This window comes from Glossina fuscipes, unplaced genomic scaffold (genome assembly GCF_014805625.2).
Source record: "Glossina fuscipes isolate IAEA_lab_2018 unplaced genomic scaffold, Yale_Gfus_2 3, whole genome shotgun sequence".
NCBI classification, from domain to species: Eukaryota; Metazoa; Arthropoda; class Insecta; order Diptera; family Glossinidae; genus Glossina; species Glossina fuscipes.
Window position 1 is genome coordinate 13,388,475 of NW_023998417.1, and position 20,672 is coordinate 13,409,146.

General features: G+C 35.6%; 1 protein-coding gene across 2 annotated transcripts; it reads right to left on the reverse strand.

Moving 5' to 3' along the window:
• Positions 1 to 1,879: 1,879 nt before the first annotated feature.
• LOC119634384 (probable aminopeptidase NPEPL1) lies at positions 1,880 to 20,584 on the reverse strand. Of its 2 annotated transcripts, none has more exons than XM_038028490.1 (6): positions 20,207 to 20,584; positions 17,091 to 18,115; positions 16,109 to 16,265; positions 14,007 to 14,183; positions 2,949 to 3,059; positions 1,880 to 2,229 (listed from the first exon to the last, which is right to left on the reverse strand). In XM_038028490.1, the coding sequence occupies exons 1-6, from the start codon at positions 20,330 to 20,332 to the stop codon at positions 2,098 to 2,100; spliced, it is 1,728 nt and encodes a 575-aa protein (XP_037884418.1). In that variant the 5' UTR covers positions 20,333 to 20,584; the 3' UTR covers positions 1,880 to 2,097. The 2 variants fall into 2 exon arrangements, with proteins under 2 accessions (XP_037884418.1, XP_037884419.1); XM_038028491.1 differs by lacking the exon at positions 20,207 to 20,584 and adding an exon at positions 18,228 to 18,490.
• Between the last annotated feature and the right edge of the window lie 88 nt (positions 20,585 to 20,672).

The window sequence follows — 20,672 nt, forward strand, 5'->3', positions numbered from 1 at the left end:
TCAATTTTCTGAAGTCAACAAAGTTCGCTCAAATAGCAACTCAATCCGTAAAATTGGCTTAAGCTAATAATTTTGCTGCACTTTATTTTTCACAAGTCATTTATGCAGAAGCAAGAAAGTCAGAGCATCATTCAATGAGTGCAGAAAATGACTTCTGCTCAGAAGGAGAGAGAGTGTCCGAGGACACAATAAGCCCACCCTACGTCTCTTAAATATTCTAAAACCTTAATGGTTGGATGTTTCGATTTGCGCCCCGCCCCGCCCCTTAATAAATCTCTTGTACAATTTTTGTTAAACTTTTTAATAAACCTACAGGATAAAAACCTGCTCCAAATAAAGGCCTGTTTCCCACGGCCAGGAAACGTTTTCGAATTTACGTAACGGTGTGCATTTCACTATCACAATGTTGTTGCTGTTATTTCCGTAATACCCTTTTTGCTATTTATATGTCTACAGAGGATACTTTGTATATTGGAGGATACCGAAAAGTGATGCGTGTTTCTTTGTGGCCAACGAGTTTTCTTTCTGTTCAAGCAAAAGGCAGTTTTTTCCTCTTACGGGATATGAAAAAATCACATAGCATCGAGCGTTATTGGGCAAAAATCTGCAATGCTTTTACAACGGGCAAAAAACATGCACAAAGCGTTGGAAGAAAATTTATTTCACATTTTTATTACCCGATCGAAAACACAACACAACAAATAATCTGAATAAAGAGTCCGCAAGGTTTTCTTTTATTCAATTTAAAGTCATATAAGTAAGTAATGAAAAGCCTAAGCGATATTCAAAATATTGTTTGCTTTAATTTACTTCAGAGGAAAGAATCCAAGCGTTACTTCAATAACCGAAATGTTATTCCATAACCTGAAAAAAGCAAAGAAAAAAGAATTGAAGAAACCGATAAACAAATAATTTTTCCACTTATATCTGGTGGATCAAATTTTATTAAAAATGCAGCATATAACTACTAAGACTTTTTTAAAATACCCACTGAAACGATATGAGGAACTGAGTTAAGAAAATACTCCTGCAGAAGAACATCCAATAATATCGATCAATGGCGTTTCATTAGGAAAAATGCCATATCAACTCGGATTTATGCGATTACTCCGATAAGAGCGCGTAGTTATTACTTCGTGCGTCAAAAGAAATCGTTGCCAACTTCCCAATTTTCTTCGCTGCCACGACTGTCAAGATATTTACATCAACTGTATGTCACTTGTACTTGAATACGATAGAATTTGTAAAAAAGAATAAGATTATGATATTTTAATGATCATCAATTGCAAAAGAGAGTTTGACATCGTCGCGGTGACGCGATATAAAGGTGCACGTGTTGACCGAATACAACGGCTATAATTGACAGCAAGTTGGTCGGCTCTGCGATTGCTACAGTTCGGCGAAGACGTCCTAATCACATGTGCTTAAGGTATCGCACTACCGTTACATATAGCTAATCATTTAGTTCCGCTCCTCCTTAAGTGGATAGTATTTTGACAGAATTGCAAAATGTTAGTCATCTGTGTTAGTCTGTGTGTTAGTTATCTCTTCAGATGGCAACGTTGAATCTCTTCGATGTTCGCGACGCTCCAATGCAATTTTCCAAACGACTTTCGAATTGTGCCGCAGCGCTCGCCAGGTTCACCTTTTAGGGGATTAAGCTTGACGTTGAATGAACACTGTGTGGCGATCTTTGTCAAAAATCAAAAAGCATTATGGTTGGAGGCAAGAAAATTGAACACACAATTGCTAATCGCGAACATTCCAAATCTTACCGTCATCGATATAAGGAACGTAAGGAAGACATGAGTACAATAAACACAACTTAAAGATCTTTTAAATCATACTTCTCTTCACAATAATGAAAACCAAAAACCAATTAATTGAAACGTAAGATAAATGGGAAAAAATTTCAACAAGGCGCTTACATAATCAATGCTTAAGCTTACTCGATCGCAATAACATATGTAACATATATAATAGAAAGTGAATTCAAAGAAAAATAAAAAAAGCATTAATAATAAGTAAAAGTGACAAGGCAGTGATATCTTCGTATTAATTCCGCTTCGTACTTCATTCGCTTGCGTAGATCCATTATCAGTCACGGCAGACGCGTTTCGTGGGTGGTTCTGAATCATTGCTAGCTATCTCCTGCAACATTGAACAATTGGTGTGATTGCCAAATAGGGTAAGCAACAAAGCAACACCATAGCCAGTTGCCCGTTCACCCTAAAATAAATAGATAATAACGGTAATAGGAAACGCCATCGAAAATCCATCGAAAAGAAGTCTTGAACAAAAAAATACTGCGATCAACAAGGTAATAAGAATTTTTCTTCTTTTCAATTACAAAGACTGCATTTTCCCTTGCGGGCTTCCCAGACGAAAGTAGTTACGGATTCTCTTGTGAAACATTTCGGAATGCTGGAGTGTGTTTTCTTACCATAGTGGTATTCCGGAGCAATAGTCTTCGATATCAACTTTTTTGTAAAATAAGTTTGTCAAGTCATGAGAACCGGAAACTACCCTGTGACTTGTAGACAGGCTGTTCACCTCACTAGTTTTTGATCGCAGCATAATATCAGCATAATAAATGTGTTCAACACGTTTACGAGCATGAATGCTATGGCGAATTCAAAATTTAAAGCCAATTATATAATTCATTTAGCTTTCGAATAACGATAACCATTAGTTGCCAAATTTGGCCGATAGTGTCGTGTATGTTAAAGCATTCATTACACCCAAAATATTTGAGCCTAGCTAGCTTTACAGCACATATATATATATATATATACATACATATATATATATAATCAGATTTCGGATGTTACAGCCAATTTAAAAAAGAATGTTTTGGAGCTCATTGAAATTCTTAGCGCTCGTGAACGTGTTAATAATGCAATGGAGGAGAAATTCGGATTATGTCTACTTGGTTTGTAAAAACTCACAAAATGAACTGGCGCAGCCATATCGACGTGTATCCAAATGCCAGGATAGTCAAACCCAAGATGAGCGCCCACAAACAACCCGGCGCACGAAGATTGAGCGTTATTTCGATCCTAAAACGAAAACAGCCAAATACATAGCAAAGCGAATTAAAAATTATTAAAGCGTTAGAAGTTGTGATGAGTCGTCGCGAGGACAATAATTGAGTGCATTTCCTTATGAACTATGATGATGAATCTGTTTTATGTATGTAATAATTGTTAGTGTTATTGTATTCAGCAAACCGTACCGCGACATAGAAGTTCTATTGTATTCGCCAGAGCTTAAGAATTCTTGCGAACCGTACCATCTTCTTCCATTCGGACCGCTTCGCTATATCTGACTTGGCGAAACATAATACGACGTTTCAGTCGTCCTTTCGCGGAATCCGCACAAATCAGTACCTGTGCGATACTTGAGGGCCTTGTCATCCCGATGGAATAAAATAATTATTTGACACCTTACTTATTTCCCACGGGCGATGGCTTGTCTAGACTTGTCAGACACTTGATAATATGTATGTACTTAGACTTGACATTAAGATCTTTTCAGCTAACACTTTCGCAAATTTCGAATTATATGGGGCATGGAAGGAAAACGTAGAGTTTATGATTGCAATTCATGGCTGAGATGGTGTGACTGGGGGGACACGAGCCTACAATGAAATTTCCTCGCGTATTTTTTGTTAAATACTTCTGACTATTGACGTCACGTTCTATGGACTGCAAACAACTGCAAACAATTTTCGCAAACAACTTCTTGATCGACCTCTGCACTCTATGTAATGCATCCTGGCATTTAGAAATCTATGTTCTTTACGAAGACATATCTAAGATTTTCAATAAAGTGAACATTTGCTTATATCACGGAAATGGAAATGTCATAAATTCTGTTCTGGAAAATGTATTGCAGTTCGTTGTTTCCTTCCAATTGTAAATGTTTACTAAAGCAATATTTGCTTTTTATTTTTATACATTTTGACATATGTTTATGTACCAATTAGTTTTTCTTTTTTCTCGTTCGATTTTATTTGCTATCCATTTAGTTAGAATAATAAACAAATGTTGTCGGTTTGTATTGTAAATAATAAATGTTGTTTATTTATCCTAACTTGCCTAAACCTTTCGGCAAGGTTTATACCACCAAACTGATATTGAAAGAGACTTTTGTAAAAAAGGAATAGATTCCACTAGAGATTTTTTCTAAGAAAAAGGATATATAGAGTCTGGGTGATGGACTCAGTAAGTGAATGCTTTTCTTATTTAATAGAAATCGCTAACTGCCCGCCAAGCAATTATCAGATGATTGTTAACGCTAAAAATGTTGAGCAACTTGAACAGTTTTACTGCAAACATATCATGGAGCTTTAACTAAAATTTCTATATATAAATGATTCTGTCTTGTTGCACAGCACTGCTTGCAAAAGACGTCTCAAACGACATTTAACAACGCTCTTGCTGACAAAGGATAAGGCGGCTTGTCTTTTATATAACTGACTGTGTCAGATTCGTTTCTATTCGATTGATACGCGCGAATATCTTATATGATAACGGAGAACTTTTCTAGATAAATTTATGGAAAAGTAGTAAGTATTTCGAGTAAAAAAAAATTTAAAAATGTTAAATGAATGAATTGCAGATGGGAGAGAGGCAAACGTTTAAATAAATATTTACTCTTCAATATCAATAAGAGATAAAAAACTTGATTCCCTAACGAAATGTAATATTGTTTAATAACATGCACTTATGTGCAGACTTACAAATATGTATAAAAGTATTTAATATTGACTTTTTATTATTGACTCGATTTTCTGAAGTCAAAAGGCAATTTAAGCAAAACGAATCTCTAACATAAGTGTTATATCAATAATTTCGACCTAATTCCCAATGGTAAATGGTGGTGATAACACAAGTATGCATGCATGTACGCATGCATGCATATACGCACATACACGCACACACATAAACAAACAAACAAACAAACTTACAGTGTTCACCCAAACAAAATTCACAATATGTGTTCTATATCTGATACAAATACTCTATGGCCTTTGAATGCTTATTTGCTTATACGTATATGGCAGAGTGTGCGTAAATATAAAATCCATACAAACACGTATAAAATAGATTTCTATCAGCAGAATGATAAAATAAAATAGGACGGTGAACGCAACACTTATATCTGAATTTATGCATATGTAAAACTACACGTATAAATCCTATTAAAATTATCATCATATCACTCTTCTTATTTGATATCCATGCAAACCACACGCACACGCACACGCACACATATATATATATATATATATATACACACAAAAATATCTATATTAAGGATGCAAATTCAAATATGCAATTCGAAATGAATCCATCCTGCCCAGAGTGCATTTCATATGCAGATGCGAACATATTTTATAGCAATTGAATTTTCTACGTCAGGCTCATCGTAATCATCAAATCCGTTGAATTATTAAACAAATAAGTTGGCGTCTACTTGTCCAGTGTTCCGTTATCGTGTCAACCGACTCATGCACATATCATTAGAACGAAAACAAAATCAATCTGTAGAGGTCTGTAAATGTATCGCCACTGATTCGCTCGTACCCCTCGTATTGACGTATTGACAATTACAAAACATAAATTGATTACTATATAAACATCATATCATGTCCTGTAAATAGTACCAGCTGATTAGTATTCATCCATGTATGCATATATCGCAAAAAATTCCATCAGCTCAACGCATACGTGATTGATTCGCGCAAAAACTTGGAGAGGTTCATGTATAAAAATTATCTAAATCTTAGCACAAAAAAGGAAACAATGAAAAGTTTTCTCATTTTCTAGAATTCTCTCCCTGCTCCGCACAGACATCTTTTAAGGCCCCCATCAAATGCCAAATCATTGTCATATAATAACAAATATAAAAGAAGTTATTATTACTTGAAACATTCATTTGAAATTCCATTGTCCTACAATGAGATCGAACAAAGCGGTAAGCTTTCTAAGTTTTTTTGCATTTCATAATACGAATATAGACAGCCTGCAGCAAACTCAAGAGCTTCCTGGTTCCACTTGGAATCTTTTTAATATTCGAATATCTATTCTTTGAATAAGAATCTATTATGTCGGGAAGAAATCCCCACAACTCTAGGCAACTATTGCTTCTTCGGTCACGAAACAACAACGTAAATTTTAGTAATGGGCAATAAAGTCTTTTTTAATAGATGAGGCGGTCAGCCAGCAAACCGAAAGATTAAATAAGCTTCGGTTTTCTGATCCAAGCTGTACCCAAGCTAAGCTTAAAAGTGAACGCATAAAAGTGTGTCCACAAAATTCTCTCCTCAAGAATAGACATTAAGCCATCTCTGACGCCTGCTTGTGAGCGCTGCAAACTCATTAACTCACAATATTAAAGTATTTTCACTTTTCCGCTGTGAGAACACAAACTCTCTCAGGTGAAAGTGCTACATGTGTTACTTTAGAATTTAAAATTAAATAAATATGAAAAAGTTACTCATTACAAGAAGCAGTCCAACAAACAGGAAACACTTACGTGGATACGAAACATGATGAGTGCATACATAATTACCGGAAAAGGCTAAAAGCAATGACTCCAAGAGCCGATTAAATATGTATAGACTTTAAATGAAACCGAAAAACGATTAAATCTTATTTATAGGAATGCCACAATAGAATACATATTTTAGGTGTATTCCTAAATAATGTCTCCCTTACTTAGTGATATTGAGAGAAATTACAATTTCATTGCATTTTTTTCTTATTATGCCACTTATATGTATGTAACAAAGTAACAAAGGGAAAGGAAGAATTGGGAAATTATTTTGTACAGATGGTCGCTAGAAAAAAAGCTGGCTAAGAAAGTGACGAAGACTTGCGCACTTGGACCTGGCTGGCGAAAATGAACAAACAGACTATTTGCTATTCCTTTTGTCTACAGTTGACCCTTTGCGGCCTTTGCTCCTACATTCATTCTGGGCGTTAAAGACTTTTTCCTCTCCATGGAGTAAGAACTTTTCGAGAAAAAAACAAAACTACCACAAATATTTACATCAGAGAAGTGAGTTATCAGGAAATAGTTTATTAGCCGCACTTGGAATTGGCCTTACGAGGATCTTAAGTACGAGAAAAATCATATTTCTGCAAACTCCGCTCTGGGGAAAAAATTCTATTGCAATACTTGCTATTAACATTAATCTGCAAAAAAAAAAAAAAAGGATTAAGTACCTAATAGTTGCTGATAATGTTATTTAACCACTTTAACGCTTTCTATAACTTTATCATCATGTCTGCTCCGATTATGGAATACTTTGACTCAAATTGCCAAAATTTGAATCTATATGAGAAGTAACTCATTCAAAGAAGCAAAAGGGAACCATGTTATTTGCAATGCAAGATGAAGTGTGGTGGGCATAAAAAAAGAATTAAGGTAAGTAAGTAGTAACAGAGTGGAAATGGAGCTTACGCTGCCTTTCAGGATTTCACAACACTGCCTTAAAACTTACAATTACTTCTCCTCGAGCAGGAATATTCTCGCCGCTTAATTTGAGCGCATAGCATGTAAGCCGCCCATTAAGACTGGCTTCTACCCCATACGGCCCGGATGGCCTGCTTGCTATAAAACGCCGTCCTCCTTCTCCTTCCTAATTCTTATTCCGTTTTCAAATTTCTTGACCAAAGCAACAATATATTAATAGTTTGTTGTTCGTGCGGCTAAGAGGGCTTCAAGAGAATCGGGATCATTTTGTTATGAGTTTTTTCGCATAAATGTTTGTTCCGTCATTAGTAGATTAGTATGATATGAAAAGGAGTAGGAAAGTTAGTCGTAACCAAATTTCTCGTTTGCTTACTATTATCGCATAGACATAATATCGAAAGTGTTAAATCACGATTTTCATTAATAGTAAGCTTCAAGGAATACTTGCATAGTCATAAGAGATTTAAAATTAAAATTTGCAATTATTTGCATTTAAAATTCTCGATTGCATTTAGTTCAGTAGGTCAAAAGTGTATTTAAAGTGAGAAAAAATTGCTATTCTAACTCACACAAACACGTACACGAACAAAAAAGTTTGCAAACATTTTGCTTTAAGTGTATGATTCATGCAACGGCAAGGCAACGGAGCAAAAGTATTGATTGCAGAGAAGCATTCATCTACAACGTAGATGAGTCAGTGAACCAAGTAGCCAACAAACCAAATGACCACTATCACCACCATAACCAAAACCAAACAAATAACAATCCATGCATTCAATGTCATCAATGTATTGTAAAACCAATATTGCACGTGTTCACGTCTCATTGATGGGCTGACTCTCAAATGGAAAGGAAAAGAAAATGAGAACAATTTATGTAAAAAAAAGGTGACTGATGGACTGGACTGGTTCAACTGCTTACTTATGTAACTTATATTGCACAAACACTGGATTTTTCCCTCCTTCCCTCATTTCAAATAGTTCAAAAAAAATCCTCCTTATTCGTCTTCTAACGAGAAAACCCGTTATTCAATCGGGAGTGACGGAAAGATGATGTCTGAAACTCGGACCAATCTAATGTAAAATAATATGCTTAACGAAATGCATAGGTACTCATATGGTGCCAAATAAGCTTTTTGTCCATTTTACACGAAGGAAGGGCAAAATCGCCTTTAAATATCAACCTGTTGTTGAAATATATTTTAATGGCTTTCGTATTCTCTTTACATTTATTTACAACGAGCAGCATATAACCAGAAGCGTTGTGATGCGTGTGTTCGCAAATAAATCTTAAATACTTTGTTGCATCGAAGTGAATTTGTGTGTCGTTGTGCTATCAGAACACCTGATCGTAAATTGTTTACCAATCCAATACCATTATCGATGGCAATTTATGGAATGAAATCTCGTGAAGATGAGCACAACATTCACACACAACAGCCACTTGCTTTTTACGCGTGGCACCGCCTTTAACTTTTTGAGTTAACCGAAGCATACGCGTAGCAATGAAAAATGCAAAAACATTTTTATCGCGAGTACACCCTTCCTTCGAGAGTTGCGACTAAGTGTCCTCTAATTCCCAAATTCATGCTGTTAATGCCCTATTCAAGTCCTCCCGGAAAGCCAAAACATCAGGCACAAATGTTTACCAAAGAGAGCATCTTAGATAGCGGTCGTCTTAGGGAAAGCATTCCCGCGGAAAAGCGTTCCCCGGAAAAGCGTTTCACTTTCTCCAGAAAATTTCATTGTACCCACAACCACGCAATTAATGATTAACTTGCGATCAGTGACCCAACTTACTGCCTACCTACTTTAAGAATTACTTGGCGAAACTTCACATTTCTTCAAAAAAGATGGATTTTCCAGATTTATTGCAGTTTGAAGCAGTGCTTCACTCTATTGTGGATGTTACACACAAACCGTTTGAAGGTTTTACATGTAATCTTCTTTCTTCTTCTTCTTTCTATATTTTATTTGATTTTTTAAGTAAAAAAATATGACTTTTGAATTTTTTTTAACCCTTCACTCATATACTCATTTTGCTAAAACGTTTGCAACACTCATGAGGAAACTTTAGAGACATACCTCCTCACTAAGTCGATATATTCTTGATCAGAATTAAATTCTAAACCGAGCACGATGAACATTCTCCTGGTCGCAAAAATAAAGCTATCGCCTTCAAATTCAGCAGAAAAATTGCACGTTGCAAATATGTGCTACTTTTGCATCGAGAAAAAGCCTTTGGGCTTTTTGATCAACGAATAATTCATCCTTTGCGCCTCGTACTTTTTCTTCTCTTGTGCTCCTTCTTCAAAATGTACGACTACAGGCATCGGAGCGGTTAGTACATTATACTTGCTCGGCTCCTCTTCGTATTCGTTAAGAATAGCAGGACATCCTTGCATTCGACCTCTGCAGTGGCCGCAATAGTTCATTTAGAATATTATTTAGAGATGCGGTTTCAACATGCTTTAAACATGAACGGCTGACTATTTCAAATTTAAACTATTAGGTAAAGTAATGCCTTAATGTGTAATAAAATTCATTCGTCATTCTTTAAACATTTAATGAAATTTTATTGCTTGATAGCATGAATAATAATTTTCCCTTTCATATCTACGATGCTTAGAGTGACTATCTCCAAAATCAATATTTACTGGTCCGAAAGGGGGGGGAAAAAAAAGTAAGAAGCGTGAAGAAGAAAATAGAATATAAAGCGACACTTTCATAAATGTCAGCCTGGAACACTTTAAATCGATTTAAGTGATTTCCACCATTATACGCGTTTTCAATAAAATGCATTTCAAGTATACTCCAAGCACAAAAGTGTACAAAATGTATGCCACGAGATATCTTCAAAAGAATTCCACTTAAAGGCGATAATAGAAACGAAGCGAAAAGAACAGAAAATACAATTTACACTTTTCCAAAGGGAAAAACAGGAGAAAGAGTGCGGCGACACACAATAACAAAATCATTATTCAAATGTTGACTACGAACCTTAAACACCTTGCTTGCTTGCTTGCTTGCTTGCTTACGACTTCTTCAGACTATGCATGAAATCGGGAAAGCATTCGTGGCTTCTCGCACGCTACAGACCGACAACTTGATGACATTAACAGGAAGAATGGAGAAAAATATATATATGTGCAAAATATACAATAAATCAAACATAGTGTTTCTGTTACAAGGTCACTTTTTCGTGTACAGTGCTGTTGTCACAACGTGACGCAATGCACAAAAACAATTTCAGTTGCGGCAATAATAAAATTTGACGCCAATCAACGACAACCTTTTTTGTCGTCTATCTTACGCACTCGAGCAGGGCAAAGGAACACAACAAGTGATTACTATCCAATTTTGATAGTGCTTTGATAGCATTTTTAGGATGGAGGCGTGAATGGACATCTTCTTTGCTATTCATTCGACAAAAAAAAAAAAAAAAAAGAAAAAGTGATTGAAATTTTGGAAATTGAAATCTGTTATGAGATACACAGATGCATATATGTCATGTTTTAATCAACAGCAATGCCGTTGAAAAAGGGAACATTACTCGGAAAAGAACTGTTAAGAGATAAACGGCATGTTCCGTAATTACATGAGGAGAAGATAATTAAAAAGGCATAAGCCAGCTACGGACACAAGGCGCCTTTGATCTCATCTTCTATTAAAGTGCAATAGAAAACGAAGAGAAAAAGAAAAAGCTATGCATCTTAGACGACATAGATTTGGATACTTTTGCACATAGAGCTACAGCTATCTGGCTAGCATGCTGTGGCATGCTGCTAAACGCTTACGCAAACCAATTGTTTGAAAAATTGCCGATAGTTTTCGAATCGAGATATATCCGGATGACGTAATGAAGAGCATCTCTATCTCCTCTCGTTCTAAGAAATCTTAATTAGAAAATATTTTATTAAATGTGGGCGATTTTTACACGAGTTGTTATTTAAACAAATAACTATTTCTGTGTCTGTGTCTGTGCCTGTGTCGTAAAGCCTTCAGACAATCTTTTATATTTGCAATATAATAAATTCTATAATTATTTACAAACGGAGAAAGAGAGAGAAATTAGAAAAATCCTTTTTTTGGCGAACAATTTCGAGAGAGAGAGAGAGAGAGAGAGAGAGAGAGCTTTAATGTTTTTTGACTGATATCACTAAAGAAAGAGTAATAATGATGACTTTGATTAACGCATGAATAGACGCATAATAGCCTTTGATCGGATGTCATACATGTAATTATAGTTGAGTTTATTTTCAGATAATACATTGACAGGGAAAAAGGTAATCTACAGCTTGATGATACGAGTTAATATACATATGCATGAAAGCAAGAAGTGAGGCAGAGTTTTTAAAACGAGCGAGCACAAATGCCGCATCGTTTCGACATCGCTCTTACGGTTGTTGTTCATCAATATGGCCATCGAAATCATACTCATACTCATGAGGGTGCATGTGCGTATAAAGATGTTTCGTAAGCTCTTTTGACATGTTAGCGTTAGCGGTCACCTAAGCAATTTTCTAAACATCCTGTTTTCGTTTGGTTCCATTGCTACCGTAACAGTGCGAACCATGTCAATACCATCGTCATGGTAACCATCATGAAAAACACTTTCATTCATTCATGTGAGTTCACTCAGACAATGATATTCGATAGTCGTCTATCATTGTCATATGCTAGTGATGCACTTGGGACGTAGGTTAAGTGTCACTAATAATACATATGTATGTGTGTGTGTGTGTGTGTGTGTGTGTGTGTGTGTGTGTGTGTGTGTATATATATACGTGTGCATATGCTTTGTCATGTAAATATGTTAGTGTGAGTATAGAAAGATTTTTTCGCACACAAACTGTTCAGTATGAGGTAAGTTTTAGAAGTGACCAAATAACAACAATAACAACAACAATAGCAATGAAAGCAATAAAAGCTATGAAATGAATGAGAGTTTATAACAAATAAAAGCAAAGAAAAAAACACAACAAAACAACAAAAAGTGTACGTAAAAACTTTCGGTTAGATGTAAAATATTTCACTTTACAAACACACGCAGATTTATATATGCATTATGTATGGTTTTGCGTGTGCAACGAACACGCAAAGGTGTGTGTTCTCGTGTGTGCACTTGTGTTGGCGGTCTGCGTTTGTTAGTAATAAAGCGATTGTTCGTCGGTTAGCTGAAGCAACAATAATAAAAACACGACACTTTGTCAAAAACGGAATTGATAAAGTGTTTCAAATGTCAAATCTATCTATTTATGACATGATATACTCACAAAAAAAGACCGCATACATATGCATGTTGATTTTTATCTTTACACACTCACAAACACACATACACCCACATAACGAAGGATAATAAAAAGAGCTCAGGCTTAAAAATGCTGTAATTTAGTAGATTTGCAATTTTCAAAGGAATTCCAATACACAACAATAACAACGCATGCAAAAGTAAGTAAGAGGATTTTCGCACAAACTTCACAAATATATATATATATTTATATATCTATCGAGAATCGAAAGATTTTAAATAGATGCCATAATTTACTTTCTTCGATAGTGTAGTGGGATGATTTTTTCTTGACATCGCAGTCGTTGTTGATTAATTATCAAAATCGGTCATGCATTGCTAGTTGCGCTCAGTAAAGTTTGTATTTTTATCATGAAAGGATAACGGGAAAGCAACGTTGAATATCATTATCTTATATTAAGAAAATTATCCTTTCAGATGAGACTGATTCATTTCACATTTTGTGAAGGTGACAGCATGTGATATGAAAATGAAATATTTCAGCCTATCTGAATACCACTGACACCACTAAACGTATTTGCAAATTATACGGATATTCAAACTTGGTTAGTGTGATTAGTTGATGAAATAAGTTTCGAGTTTTCAAATAAAATTTGACGACTTGATAATGGACATCCGAATGAAGTTAATTAGAATAATTCAAGTGCGTCCGGCCGCAACAACATCAAGGATGCATTCGAGGCCTACTACGCCCAACCGAATGATGAAATTAATTTACTCGTAAGTTCTAGATGAGCGTTATAAAAATAAAAAAATTTTTTTTTTTTTTTTTTTTTTTTTTTTTTTTTAGCAAATATATGCCATGCAACTGAATATCAATCATACGTCAATGTGTACCTCGTCAGATGCAAGCACGTGTGCATACAAACGCATACACGCAACACTCTTGTAAACATGACAAATTTCTATTCGGTTCTGTAATTGAATATTTTTAACGTTATAAATAATGTTTTTTTACTCAATAGGAAACTGCAGGAAATTTATTTCTAGTACACACTGAGGATACATTTTAAAAACCAGAACGGAACAAATTGCTGATTGGCGTGCATTTCTCTCTATTGTTCATGCATTTAGGCTAACCGCAAAAACGCATTTCACCTGACATAGGTATGCCTGCAGATGAATGAATGAACGTGTATTGGGGCGAATATGTGCATGTAAAGGGTACATGCATCTATCTCAATATTACATATATTTATGTGTCTACTTACCGCAACTGAATTCTTCATATCAGCAATCGCTGATGCAAACTCAGGGAAATGCAATTCGGGGCAATAAATTATTGGTGCCAATAAATCTCCAGATTTGCGACCAGCTTCAAGTGACTTAACTTCCCATTCCTCTGAATTTGTCAATATGGCGCCGTGGTATTTGCCGGTGGCAATAGCCTGCAATGAGAAGAGAAACGAACAAGTAAGAAAGCTATGTTCGGCTTAGGTTGAATCTTGTGCACCCACTACCATCCAATTTGTCAGATCAACAACAATTTCATTCTACTGCGGCTTGAAAAGGCAAGATGAAATTGGTATTGTTTGCAATTATTACTCCACCAATCAGTATTTGAAAGTTTTCCCCAGCGAGTATAGCCCTACGAAGATGACTGAAATGCTCTGCTGTCGCCTAAACCATTGATATATACGCACACAATCTTTGTCACTCTATTCCCCAATACGCGTTATCGTTCTTTGTTTGGTTTTTTTTCAAAAAGGTCCGTTGGCCTTAATGTTTCTGACAATAACGATCGTAAACTTTTACTTTAGAGCACCCAAAACTAATCAATGAGATAATCGATAACATTGCAGCAAAAGTGCGCACGACGACCGACACCCACTGATGCAATGATGGAATGCACTAATCTATGTCGCGATATTTTAGGGTGCACCCGGTCGCATTTACGTGAATGTACTTCACTTTTATATTCATTTATTCATTCATTCATTCATTCATTCATTCATTTCTTATATTAAAAATTGGGTATTGTTCAGAATTTGCGCATGACTTATAAAAGGAATGAAACAACATCAGACGGAAATTTATTCAGCTTCATGTCAATTTGTGTGCATTTGACGATGTCTTTGTCTTTTATGATTCTTGCGTAAATAATTTCATTAGCTGTAAACGCTTAGTAAACGTGAATAGAAGAACGAAGAACAAATTATTTGAGATAATTGCAAAAGTCGGTATAAAATGATTCTATACTATATATTATAATTCAACAATCAGAAGTAATTATTTTTGTTAATTTCGAATGCAAAAGTCAAGTCAAGTCAGTTAGTCAGTTAGTCAGTCAGCCAGTCAGGAATGACATTTTAATAGAATAATAGAAATGACTGAATAGAGAGATAAATGTGCAAAAAAAAAAAAAAAAAAAACGACAAACGGAGATACTAAAGCACAGAAGAACGGAATATCAAATGAAATTTACGCTATTTAACCCATTAACCTGTTTACATAGAAAAATGTTTTTAATTTTAATCATTTAATTGTTTGGAATTACGTATCAAATGGTACAGCGAACGTCACTATATATAGATACTTATGAGAAAGAGAGAAAGTTTTTCCGTGCATTTATGGCGACTATTGAAAATCATTCTCAGGGACAAATTTAAAGTTGTATGCTATGGGCGTGGTTAATAGATTGACGTGCACTGAGCTTTTAGAGGACAACGATTCAAGGATTCTTGAGCCAAAAACTGCCTTCTTGAGAGTCCCTTAAGCCTCCTTTGAAAGCCTTCTATTTTAATGTTTGTACTTTTGGGGATGGGAGCGACAAATAACTGCAGCTAATGAAAAAGCATAAAATTACAACCCTATCAATCTTCCCAAATATAGACACACGAGATGTTGATAAAAAAAAATGTACTCCGATTTTCATCGTTACATTCTAAAACAAAGTGGTCCTACTCCCTTGGCCCACTTTTTTCTTTTCTTTCTCTCGAATAATTATGTGCAATAAACTATTGGAGCAAGCTCTTCTAAACTTGCCAACAGAGCAAAAATGGCGGAGAGCTGAATATAGACTGGATGGATTCAGCGTCGGTCTGTTTCCCAATGTTAGAATAACAATGACTATCGACTAAGAAGTTGCACAAGCATGTACACGGATGCTTAAGAGACTTCGAGACACGTGGGCCAGTCCATCTTTTTTGAATGAAAATAGAACGTCGCTGCGAGCTGTCCTTCGTAGCCGACTTTCATGGTAATCAGAAAATGATTTAATTAACGAGAAAAATATTCGTGTGTATCGAAATTCAATCTAGACATAACTCATACGCATCCATACCTAAGAAAGTGTGTAAGGCAATGGACTTACCTGAGCACCAGTTAACGTTGCCATGTCCAAAATTATGTTTGCTTTGAGGTCTTTTTGAGCGTAGCAAACACCATCAGCCAGAACTAAACGTCCTTCGGCATCCGTATTGTTAATTTCAACAGTGCGTCCCGAGTACAATGTATGTATGTCATCGGGTCTGATGTTGTTGCAAAGCGAACATTTTGAACACGTATTTACGTGTATATTGGCACAGGCAATGTTTCCATTACCGAAAAGAAAAAAAAATAATAAACAAATAATTTTATTGCATCATTTCATCAAATGCGAAGGTGATGATGATAGATCTTTAGTAACATTTGCTACACAATATTAACATTTGATGGTCATTAATTTCATGCTTTGGAAAAAAATTAGACGTTTCCTGATATTAAACTAAAAGTGAGAATGCGGATGAAAGGAATTAATGAAAACCATACGTTAAGAGATGAAGACAGAAAAACTGCTAACGCGGAGGAAGTTAAGAAGAACAGTTTAAGAAGAAGTTTCATACAGAAAAATCTAAAGTTTCCTTTAATATTAGAAGTTCATCAACTGAACAGGCAATAACTGGTTGAGTACAGATATGCATAAATGTGCATCTATTTTCATGCTCCATTTTGGTTCGATTTTTGCCACAATATACGTTGCATGAATACACTATAGGCAGACGGATTGAAATTCGGAAGAACAAGTTAGCATAACTAAATCCCTTCGAAACCTTAAACTATTTAGAAATTTACCCACTTCAGGCGGTTCCTAACACTTCCTTTTTAAATGTTACGAATGGTACATCTCAGTACTTCAGCGGTTGACATGAATGTATGAAAGAGCATGAAACGAGGACATAACGATCATTTTAATTTCAAAAGTGTACAAATTATCGAGAAAGATTTTCTTTGAGCTGAGAACACATAGTGCAAAAGTGCTTATAATGTATATAAGAATTTTCATGGAAATAAATCGGTGAATAAATATAACTTACCGCGTTGCAAGTGGACCAACTGAATTTTCAGCTAAACAAAAGATAGCATGTAAATTTTGTTTGAAATCACATTTTACAGCGGCATAAAAAGCGCCCAATATAGCAGCGGCACCACCGCAGTCACGTTTCATGCCGGGCATAGCTGTTTTACCTTTAATACTGAGGCCACCAGTGTCGTAAACAATACCTTTGCCGACAAGAGCAATTGTTTCCTGCGCACCTTTCGGTTCATGCGACAAAAGTACTAGTGCTGGGGGTACAGCAGCCCCCTTGCCTACACCGTATATACCACCAAAGCCACGTTCGCGTAATTGTTCACCCCGTATAATGGTTGATTCGCAATTTAATTCTCTCGCGATGCGTTTTATTTCCTCCACGAAATTGTCAACATTCATTTCATTACAGGGTGTATCAATGATCCGAGCTGTTAGGCGTATAGCTTTTTCAACTTCCTGCAAACATTTCAAGTCAACTGCATCCAATTCATTCCGAGCAATTGTGCCGTTCTTTTCAACAACAATGAATTCAACATTTACAAGTGTTTTCCCAAAGTTATCATTCGCATTTTTGATGTCCGTGTCACTGTTAGTGACTCTCGCATTTGGATTATTTGCAGTTTTGCGGGAATAAAGAGGAAAAGCTCGTACCACCGCGCAAGCGCTAGCAAAAAGGTCCGATCGCTCGCAAACGATTACAACATTTTCTTCGTTCACATTCAAAGTATTGTTCTTCACTAGGCGAGTAATAGCATGAGCCCGCGAAGGAGTGTTGTGTCTTGAACACTTCAGCGGAACAGCGGCAAGACTTGCGACATCCAGGTATAGGGAAATTTTATCTGTAGGCGATGGATGCAAACAAGCGACTGCCTTTGTAAACGTTTCTTCTGTAACACGAGGTTCTAATTTTAATTTTATATCACTAAACTTCAATATATTCAAATGGCGCAATTGACCAATAATCAAAACCGGCTTAAAATGGGGATCTGCCTGCGTTAGCTTTGCATTAAACTTTAAGTCAACCGTCATCTGAAAGTGAAATCATAATAAAATTGCAGTTAATTAACTAATTTAGTATCTAAATAAATGTTTCAATACAGGATGAGATCGTTAAAGGGTATTTTCGAAATCAATGTCTTACATGATCAATTAGTGCCGTATTCCGTCTCAACATTTTGGCAATAATAGATGAGAGAATTGAATACGAATGTCATTACATGCGTATTTTATCACCTCAGTCTAAAGAATAACTAAATTTATAATCCATTTCATTATCTTATCAACACAAAGACCATAAATAATTCCTTAAACGTATAGGTCTTAGATAACGCAAGCGTGTGAAGAAAACTTCTGCGAGTTCACAGTCCTCAGTGTCAGCAACTAACGTTCTTACGCACGGTGTAGGATGAATATGCTTTTGTGGAGAATTTCGCACAAACATTTACTCAATGCAGTTAGTTAATGAATGACAAGATATTGTCCGCCTTGATTCGAGTGGTAGCATTCAGATTTTGCACAGAGTCTATTAAGTCGATATACTCAAAATCTAACAGTAGCTTATGCCCACATAATTTCCGCCGTCACAAAAAAGTGAATAAGAATAGCAAACCTTAGTTGGAATAACGGCTTCATCGTTATCTCAAATATTTTCTCGTCATTATCGTAAGACTATATACTATGCACGATAAACAAGTATACAATCTTTTCGTTAATCAAGATTTTTAAACGAAAAAGAGATATCCCCCGGCTCGAATTAGAGCACAATACTCCGCCAATAGATTACAACACTCGCCTGGCTACGTTTACATGAGAGCGAAAGATAATAATAATAATTTCTTGACAAAACATGAAGTAAGCATGAGAAGCGTACCTCCCACAAAAAACAAGAAGTGGATGCCTTTGAAGAAGAATATATCGCAGACCTCCGAAAAGTGACAATGTATGATTTAAACGACATAGGTATTTATAATTTTAAAAATTTTGCAAACCGTAAAGCAGTGCAAAGAAGAAACAGTACATTGTACATTTGTGTATTTAGGTATTGTCCGTCTATTTTCTCGCCAAGCTGTCGAATCTGCATGCAACTGGTGGCTGCGAATGTGACAGCTTCCCAAAAATGTAAAATGATAACAAAAAAACTTGAGAGAATTTGAGGATTTCTCTGCCGCAGTACCATATCGTTCTTGCCGATTCCGTTCAGTGTTATGTTAGGCAATAAGGTCCAGAAAAGAGAAAGTTTGAGTGCTCGTACAATTCCCCATGTCACGGACTTTCAAACAGTAACAACAAGAAGGCTATCCCTTATAGAAACGCATATAAGTAAAGTAAACGCATAAGTAACCCAGTAAGAAGAAATTTTAAAAGGATATTATTTTAAGGCACTGCCTTTTTCTTAATATCCAATAACATTCTCCCGTACACGTGTTGCCATATATATTTGATTTAAATAATTTCTTGCAGGCGAGCCTACCCCTATGCTAAATACAAGTCAACTAAACTAATTATTTAGGGGAAAGCTTACTAGTCGTAAAGAATTTACATTCGACTTTGTCCTATTCTCATGATAATACCAAGCACTATTTGCTTGTCCGTTATATTTAATTTCATTCGACAGCGACAGCCACTTCGCTCAAGACCCATTGAACATCGTATTTCCTATATTGTTCATATTTCAAACCGAATATTTCCGAAAGAGAACCTTACTTACAACTTTTAGGTTTTCACAGTTCTGAATAGATGAGATGAATTATGTCCACATATCTTTTCCGTCCTGCGAATCCACTAGATTCAAAAGCTTTAATGAAAACAAATTTAAGGCTAAAGTCATCGTCGAGGCAAAAACAACATGCAGCAAACGTTAGCATATATACTTTGCCAAGAATAGACTGCTATTTATAGAAATGCTAAACTAATGCACTTATAGGCGTAAAAACAATGAAAAACAAAGAACAATGGACATGCAACAAGGTAAAGTACTTGTAAAAATTAATGGCCGCCATTATTATAATGTGGTGTGACATTTAACTTCCTATCCCATAAACAAATTTCTTCTTCTTTATATAACCTGCAAAATAGTCAAGGTAAAGCTCATAAAAGTTTAAAAATACGCAGTTAACTTACCTTCTGCTTAGAAGTTAAATCGGATTTATATCTGCTGTTGCTGAAGTTCAAAAATCGCTTTCTAAATATTGTCAATTTGATCAATTTAACGCACCTATTAAAATTCAACAATCTCGTCAAGGGCATTAAGCTTTTTAGCCAAAAAATACACGGGCAATTAGAGATACGACCGCGAAGGACACGAATAGTGTTGAGCTCTACGGCGTAACAAAATTTATCACTTTTTATAAATGATCACCCCGATACTAAGGAAGCCACAAAAATGTGCTCCTCTGCACAGAAAGAGAATTAACGTGTGCCTTCGATTGCGAAAAAACGGAATTTGCTTTCATAAAATTTAGCGATCATATGCCGGCTTTATTAATGACGTTAAAGTAGAGTTGCAGAGTAAACAAATTTCTTCTTATTATGAGTATGATTGCTAAGTTCATGAAAAAAGTATTTTATCCAGAGAAACTATTTACAC

Bases quoted from the DNA above. Each gene is read 5' to 3' on its own strand.
- LOC119634384 (XM_038028490.1), bottom strand. From the start codon at position 20,332: ATGCCCTTGACGAGATTGTTGAATTTTAATAGGTGCGTTAAATTGATC. The intron at 16,266-17,090 runs GTAAGTTATATT...CAACAACATCAG, and splicing joins GTTGGTCCACTTGCAACGCG to ACCCGATGACATACATACAT. The intron at 3,060-14,006 runs GTAAGTAGACAC...TTTTCGTTTTAG, and splicing joins ATATGAAGAATTCAGTTGCG to GATCGAAATAACGCTCAATC.